The sequence below is a fragment of the Scyliorhinus canicula genome, chromosome 4 (genome assembly GCF_902713615.1).
Source record: "Scyliorhinus canicula chromosome 4, sScyCan1.1, whole genome shotgun sequence".
NCBI lineage: Eukaryota > Metazoa > Chordata > Chondrichthyes > Carcharhiniformes > Scyliorhinidae > Scyliorhinus > Scyliorhinus canicula.
Genome location: NC_052149.1, coordinates 50,617,709 through 50,626,123, shown reverse-complemented (window position 1 = coordinate 50,626,123; position 8,415 = coordinate 50,617,709). Strand labels below are relative to the sequence as shown.

General features: G+C 40.1%; 1 protein-coding gene across 1 annotated transcript; it reads left to right on the top strand.

Annotated features, from left to right (window-relative positions):
* The first annotated feature begins 651 nt into the window (after positions 1–651).
* On the top strand, positions 652–7,556 carry LOC119964556. Its single transcript, XM_038794207.1, has 2 exons — positions 652–1,227; positions 6,101–7,556. The coding sequence occupies exons 1-2, from the start codon at positions 849–851 to the stop codon at positions 6,265–6,267; spliced, it is 546 nt and encodes a 181-aa protein (XP_038650135.1). The 5' UTR covers positions 652–848; the 3' UTR covers positions 6,268–7,556.
* The last annotated feature ends 859 nt before the right edge of the window (positions 7,557–8,415 follow it).

Below are 8,415 nucleotides of genomic sequence, written 5' to 3'. Positions count from 1 at the left end.
TTTGAGAAAGGGAAAGTCTTACTCTCTGTATCCTTGCATTTTTTTCTCTTCAATTCCATTTTGCAAGCTGTTGTAAGGTGTTGGGTGTAGTTTGGCATGCCTTAAGGTATTTTGTAGTCTTGGGTAGTTCAACAGTAAATATGTATTAATTACTGTACCTATGTATGTAGCTTCCAGTAAAGGTCCAAGCAAGGCACTGTCTCCATGCTTGCTTCTACACACTGCTCTGTCCAACACTACACTAATTCATAGGTGCGGGTCACGTCTTCTCTTATATCACTGTATGGGTGATGCCGTACTCTGTCCCACTTTAGCCCTTTATGTGCCAGACCATTACACTACAAAAACCAGCACACTCCCAGGAAATGGATGCTTGACTCTGGTGCAAATGTAAATCATGGTTTCACCCTTATCACTTCTGAGACCTTCCGGGCAGTGGCATTACTACTGGAGGCTTTGGATTGAAGTAACAATCTCTCCAATCTGTCCGTTTGCATCTGTTGGTCAAGGTGCAAACATTGTCAGTCTGAAACTCTAACCCGTCCCCAAAACTGAGCGAGATCAAAACAGACACAGAAACTCCCCTCACCGGTGACATACAAACATCTCCTCTCCTCCCCGCCAACAGTAACAAGTGGTTCTCACACACGCCAATCACCCCGCGCATCAGCAGCTCCTCTGCCTGTGTTCAACAACATCCACTCCGAGCCTCGGGCACACACTCCCGAGTGCAGCTCTGCCAGTCTGCAAGGATGTTGCTGCCCCTTCGGACCACGCTGTAGAGATCTGGGGAGCGAGCTTCCAGCAGCTATTCCAGCTCCCTGCCTCTTCCTCACCTCCATGGAGTTATGAGCCTGTGCAACGGGACTGCGTTCAAGGACCGGCTCCCGTTTCTCTCTCGGATCGTACCCGTTGTGAGCAACACCGCGAACTTGGTGCAAAAAAGCGCGGAGACGGCGGCGTCGGTGGTGAGTGTGCTGGCTCCGGAAGAGGGGGAATACAACGGAGCTGACAATGTCACCAACTCCACCAGTGCCACGGAGCACCTCTTCCAGTATTCTGTCTCCGACAATGAGTTACTGTACAAGGATTATAAAGCCCCGGCTCAGGACGCCATCCCTTTGCCGAAGGCTGTGCTCTACCTGTTGATGGCAGCCTTAGTGGTAGTGGCTGTGGTTTACGCTATTGTTGGCCATCTCATTAAGGACCTTGCCCATGACTTTGTCGGTGAGTATCAATAATCGACACCTCTGCACAAACCAATCGCCTTATCCAGGCGTCCTTCAAATGTGTGTCCTCTTCCCCACGCTCAAACTTTTCCAGTTAACTTAAGTCAAACTCGTTCCTATTTCATTTCCAACCCCCATCCACATTTAGTAATTCTAGTAAAAAATCGACAAGTGTGATGATTTCCTCACTCACCCCCTCCCTAGATGTTATGAATGGTTTCTGAATGCTCTCAAAGTAAAAGGTCAGATAGCAAAGGTCAGGAACAACTTGATGGATGTTATCTATGAACAAACCCTTAAGCTACAATCCTTTTAACTCAGGTCAATTCATGTGAGGTTTACTTTCTACATTTTAACCCTTTGCAGTAAACAGCAGACAGTTATGGCACTGGGATACCTCGGGTTTGTTACACATTCCGTAATGTTGTTTCACCCACAAACATTTAGATTTTTTAAGAAAGGCCCAGCAGGAAAGGAAAGCGACAGCAAGTCAACCAAAGCGGCCTTTGGACAAGCCAGATATTCAGGGTAAATATTCAGGAGTTCTGGGGATTAATTTCAGATTATTGGCAGCGAATTTCTTCGCAACGAGATTGGTGCCATTTGGGGAAGGGAAGTGTCAATTTTGCCAAATTAATATCGGGTTCTTGACTGGGTCATGTCCATTGAAACAAATTATATAATCGGGTTGACAGACTGAGAAACTATCCAAACATTTCCACCTGTAACATTAGGAACGTTCACTCAGCAGTGCGATCTACAGTTCCACTATTGCTTTATTTCACAATCATTTATTTGGCCTCTATTAAACTTATTTTACAATAACCACGCCTTGAATTTTAAAGTTGTTTTTTTAAGGTGGAATGCTGCCAACTTTTTCAGAGTAAGAAGTCTTACAACACCAGGTTAAAGTCCAACATGTTTGTTTCAAACACTAGCTTTCGGAGCACTGCTCCTTCCTCAGGTGGAGAAGGAGCAGTGCTCCAAAAGCTAGTGTTTGAAACAAACCTGTTGGACTTTAACCTGGTGTTGTAAGACTTCTTACTGTGCTCACCCCAGTCCAACGCCGGCATCTCCACATCATAACTTTTTCAGAGTTTGCCTGTTTTGATCATGAAGTTCCCTAAAATACCTGTTCTTAGAAATCCAAGCACCTGACCCATTTTAAAAGTAAAAAGTGGAGCAATTCCATTAGTCATTCTATCCTTTTTCAGAGTTGCAAAGCCGATGGGCAGAGTGGCCAGGGCAGGCCCTTAATCCAGCTGGTTGCTTGCTCCAAAAAACAACTCAAATTCAAATTGAATCCAATTCATGGTCCCACAAGAGAGATGCTAAATCCAAACTGACAAGAGCAGGCATTACTCTGGGATTTGATCCTACACTTGATCTTTTTTTGTGGGTGGCATGGTGGCACAGTGGTTAGCCCTGCTGCCTCACAGCTATAGGGACTTGGGTTCAATTCCAGCCTCGGGTGGCTGGCTGTGCGGAGTCTGCACGTTCTCCCCTTGTCTTCGTGGGTTTCCTCCGGGTGCTCCAGTTTCCTCCCACAGTCCAAAGATGTGCAGGTTAGGTAGATTGGCCATGCTAAATTGCCCCTTAGTGTCCACAAGGTTAGGTGGGGTTACTGGGCTACAGGGATAGGGTGGAGGCATGGGGTTAGGTAGAGTTCTGGGGTTGGTTTAGCACAAAGGGCTAAATAGCTGACTTGTAACACAGAACTATGCCAGCAACACGGTTTCAATTCCCATACCGGCCTCCCAGAACAGGCGCCGGAATGTGGCGACTAGGGGCTTTTCACAGTAACTTCATTGAAGTCTACTTGTGACAATAAGCAATTATTTTTATTATTATTATTAAATCACACGAATGAAAAAGAAAATGAGAGACTTCAGTTATGTGGATAGACTAAAGAAGTTAAAGCAGGGACGGTCAAAATGTGATTTGCTCGTGACAATAAGCGATTATTATTATTATTAGTGCTCTTTCAAGGGCCGGTATAGTCTCAATGGGCCAAAAGGCCTCCTTCTGCACTGTAAATTCTACGTAAATCTTTGCAAAAAGACCAAGAAGCACAATCCATTTAACCCCCAAACTGTCCATCTTTTAATAATCAGCAGTTAAAGGAAGAGATTGTGAACTTCACATTTAGTCCAGTACTAACAATAGCATTAAATTCCTCTGAGTTTGGAATAGTGTGAGGGAGAGATGTTTCCCCCTTCTCCATTGTCTTCCTAGACTTTCTTTTAAAAAGCTGATTGGAACCAAGCATTAATCTATTGTGTTTAAAACCAATCAACCTTCCAGTGAATGTCTGTACAAATGTAGATCGCTGCTGATTTTGGTAATTTGGTTAACGTTATTTAATCTATAATACCATATCTAGAATGTTTGAGACCATTCTAGGAAGTGAGGTAGGATATTATGGAGTGGAAGAATTTGAAATGTGTGCACTTGGGAATGATTAAAAGCAGTTATCACATTTAGAAGTTTCAATGGTTTCTCTTCAAAATATGCTGGGACATTTCTGTTTCAATTCGTTTGCAGCGGTAGATATTACGGTGGACATTAGTGACCAGTGCAATACATGTAGTTAACAGGATATCAACTTTTATGGCATATTCACTAGAAAATCGATTAAGTGACAGCCTGCAGGTAATTACCATGAAAGAAAATGGTTTAATCCCTTTCTCAGTGCAGATTTTCTACAAGGAAGTGATTCATTGACCAGTTTCCCTTAGCTTCTCACTGGGTTTCAATAGCAGTCCAATATTGAGTGAAATATGGCAGCTAATTAGGACCGAAACAGTAATCAGGATGAATTGCTAGGTAATCTGTTTTTTTTAGATGTATCAATAGATTTTTAAAATGTTTCTTTATATCACCATGAATGTGCAGAAAGGCCTAGTTTTAATATATCATCTGAAATATGACAACTCCCTTTGGACTACACTGAAATGTCATAGAACATTATGTGCTTAAATCCATACAATGGACATTACTTAGGATAAGCAATGCTTTAAGTTAACCTGTACTAAGTGGAACGTATTGAATTTGCGAATAGGTCATGTTCTAAATCAGCTTGAGAATTAAACAATAATACTGTAATGATGATAATGATATTAGCAATCATAACTACTGCAGGTATTGGAGATGTGACATGAAAGTGTGAGGAGGTGGTTTACTGATAATGTCGCTGAGCTAGTAATCCAAGGCCCAGCGTATTGCTCTGGGGACATGGGTTCAAATCCCACCATGCAGCTGGTGGAATTTAAATTCAAAGCTAATCTCAGTAATGTTGACCATGAAATTATTATTGATTGTCGTAAGAACCTGGTTCACTAATGTCCTTTAGGGAAGGAAATCTGCCCCTTACCAAGTCTGGCCTACATGTGACTCCAGATGCACAGCAGTGTGATTGGCTCTCAACTGTCTTCTAAATGACCTAGCGAGCCATTCAGTTCATGGGCAGTAAGCGATGGGCAACAATTGTTAGCCTTGCCAGGCAAGAGTGCCACTAACCTGTGCCACAGCTAACAAACAAAAGAAGATAGACAAAAGAACGGAGAGAGAGGCAAACACGTTATGGAAAAAGGCAACAGATATTGAGATTGAGAATTGTGACAGGAGAGAGGAGTTTGAGGAAAGAAAACAATAGGAGAGAGAAAGGAGTGTCGTAGGAAACAGCACAAATGGGCACACCAGACCTGAAAGGAGGGTGAATGAACTAGAAAATTGTTTGCAAAGTGTTCAAGCTTGAGAAGTGAAACATAGCAAGCTGTGAAATTCAATTCAATACGTCTACAGACTGGCATTAAAATGACCGGGATTGTCGTAAAGACCCACTGGTTCACTGATAGAACTGAATGCCTGATCAGTAGATTTAACTCCCACATGATATGATTAACTTGTAATGTATTTTACATGCTCCCATATTTTTGATTCTCTATGTAATCAGATCCGGGTATCTATCGTTCGCAGTATATTCAGTTTTATTCATTATCTCCAACTAACCAGTCTAGCCTAGCTTGTATTCGTTGTGTATTCAGTCATATGTATCTGCCATTGTCTGTAATCAGTCCTATATATATTAGTGTGTTCAACGTAATCAGATCAGTATATCTGTCATATCCAATGTAATGAGTCCTATGTATCTGTTACTCTATATAATCAGGCCATCCCATTGGTTATCATACAGCTAATTAGTTCCATGCATCTATTATCCTCTGCAATCAGCTCTTCGGCTGCCCTATTCTCTGCAATTATTGCTGTATCTATCATTTTCCATGTAATTGCTGCCATTATGTGTCATTATTTTTTGTTAGCTAAACTACCCTGAATTGAAATTAATTTTTGAATTGTGAAATATAAAAATGTATAAAATATACTGGATAAGTGTACAAAGTTAACCTGACAGGGAAATGTGCCCTATTAGTTAAGTTTACACATTGTTATGTAAAAGGACGAACAATTTCTAAATGCTATTTTCTGATATGTTTGATTTCCTCTGCGCATGCCAGCAGCATCTGTGCACCAGTTCTTCGGTTGCAACATGTGATTTGGAAAACTGTCATTGATTAATTTTCTAATTTAGATGATAATTAAGTGGCAGGTGAATGAACTGATTGTGCCAGTTATTCAGTGATTCCCGTTCTGTAATTGCTGTCACGCCAGGTCCTACAGTTATTGTAAGTAGATGCCTTCTACTTAGTACAAAATGTTGCCATTCTGCTGGTGTAGAAGAACAATGGTAAGAAACATGTTTCTGTTAACAGCATGCTTAACCTGGGGCTGAAGTATTGCTGAAAGCGACACTGTCCTTTATTCTTCTTTCTGTTTTTCTTTTGATGCAATGCTCATTTTTATTTTTACAGATTGGCTATTTGGACCAACTGCAGATGACAGCAGCAATAAAAGCGACCTGAAATGCATTTCCAGTAGCTTGAATGACATAGATAGCCAGCACCAGGGAGGAGGTGAGAAACCAGACGAATTGGTGATTTTCATAGAAGATCATTTATATTTACCTCAGGACACATGAAAGTAATTGGACATCCGAAGTGGGAACACATATAGATATTCCTTTTGTATTAACTAAATGATAAATATGAACGGAATCCAGCTTTCTCTCTTTCTCTTCATCTCTCATTAAATTAGGATATGAGAAGAAGGAAAATATTAATTGTGGCACATCGGACATTAAGAGTGTTGAGTGTGAATGATGACACCTGTAGCTTTGGACTAACTCACTGAGGACATCTTTTGATATACAAGTATCTTTTGTTGTTGCTCCTTCACTCCATTCTATGTGATCTATCAAAGTATTGTCATTTAGTTTCACAATTAATAAGGGGACTACTTATGGGATTGACTAAAGTCCCTTTAAAATATTACCTGGAACGTGAACTTTACACAATTTACTGTTTGTTGTTTAAAGGTATTTGAATTAGAATATTACTGGTGCTTCACAGAGAGATGAAACCTGCTGTAATATTTTTGATTGTATCATCTCATTGGATTTTTTTATTGACAGGTTTCAGCTGAATTATTTTTGAAATAAAAATGCAGAGAAAGTAATGTTGATGTAATGTTTCCCTGACGGTTTATCAATGTCAAATACACTGTAACTGGTTATACTGTACATGTGATGACTGTAATGTTCTGCTGTCTCATTCCATGTTAAATAATCAATTGTTTCCCCTTCATTGTATTTCTTATTTTTTGTGTGTCCCTGGACATCAAGAGGCATTTTACAAAATCATGCATCCACCTTGCTGTGAACTGACAGCTTGTTACTGAAATATGAATATGATAACATCTATGCCTGAATTTCAGATGGATTGAATACTAAGATTCAAATATCAACTATCTACAACTTCTCTATACTTTGGTTGATCCTTCAGTCAAGTCACTGAATAGTTCAACAATGATTTAAAGCAAATTACTTACGCCTGATCAGAGTATTTTAATGTTTCCCATGAGGCTTGTCCCAATCCTCTATTGAAGAGGCCAGATAACACTGAGGATTAAGCTTCTTATTACTAAAATATATTTTGTTTATGAGCTGGTTCAAAGCTTTTGCACTTTAAGATCTCACTGGGTTAGGTTTGCGTAGTTAAAATAAATCTATTTATGGTATAATTACAAAGTAGAAAGCCATGGCAAGAAATTAAAAGATATTTTTCATTTTTAGTTCCTGCTGGAGAATTTTTTAAGACAGAATCCAGGTCTTGATATTAAATGATGCTCCCACAAACGCCTGTCATTTTCATTATTCACAAGAAACACGATTTCATGTTAAATAATAAATTTGTTTACTGTGCTGGCTGAGCTGTGACTGTTCAATAAATGAGAAGTCGCTGTGCTGTTCTTGCAAGTTAGTTACATAGTTTGTAGCCCAGGTGTATAGAACTAAAGAACCACTCGGTTATGTTTTAAAAAATTGTTTCGCGGGACTTGAGCATGGCTGAAACGGCCAGCGGTTATTTGTAATGGATTTGCCTAGTAACAACAGTAAAAATAATCGAACAAAACAGAATAGGCTGCAATCTACCCAGCCAGCAACAGGTAGAAATCTGTCTAGCGATAGCAGTAGCAAGTATTCAAAAGGCAGGATGAGATGCATCTTTCCCAGGAAGAAGATTAGCAGACAACGAGATAGAATCAGGTGTGAATCGCCTATTAGTAGAAACAGCTTACCTAGACGATTGAGAGATCAGGGAGGTATACACATGTTAATTTCTAGAGTCAAAGAGTGTGAGAGGGGCAGATAGCCAAATACACAGAATGCAGGATCAAAGGGAAACAATGGTATAGTTGCCAGCACCCTCAGAAGCAAGGAGGCCAGTTTGTATCTAGCAGCCTGGATGCCAGTTTTAGCCTCTAAGTCTTGGAGCCAAGGCAGTGTAGGGATCTTCATGAAGGGAGTTTAAATATCTTAGTTGGACCAGGAAAAGATGTTTTCCAGACTTGACATCTACACTATTGTGTGGTAATTATAAACTGGGCTTGACTGATAGATACATTTACTTTGGATGTTGTTTGGGGAAACGGAAAGTCTTAAGGAGCTCAGGGATCGTAAATATATTTGGGAACAAGGGGTATGCTCTACATAAATTATTTGTGTGTTTAATAATTCATATACTTAATTGTCTTAGCAAGTACAGTTCTGTTTGTATGTCTTTTCTTA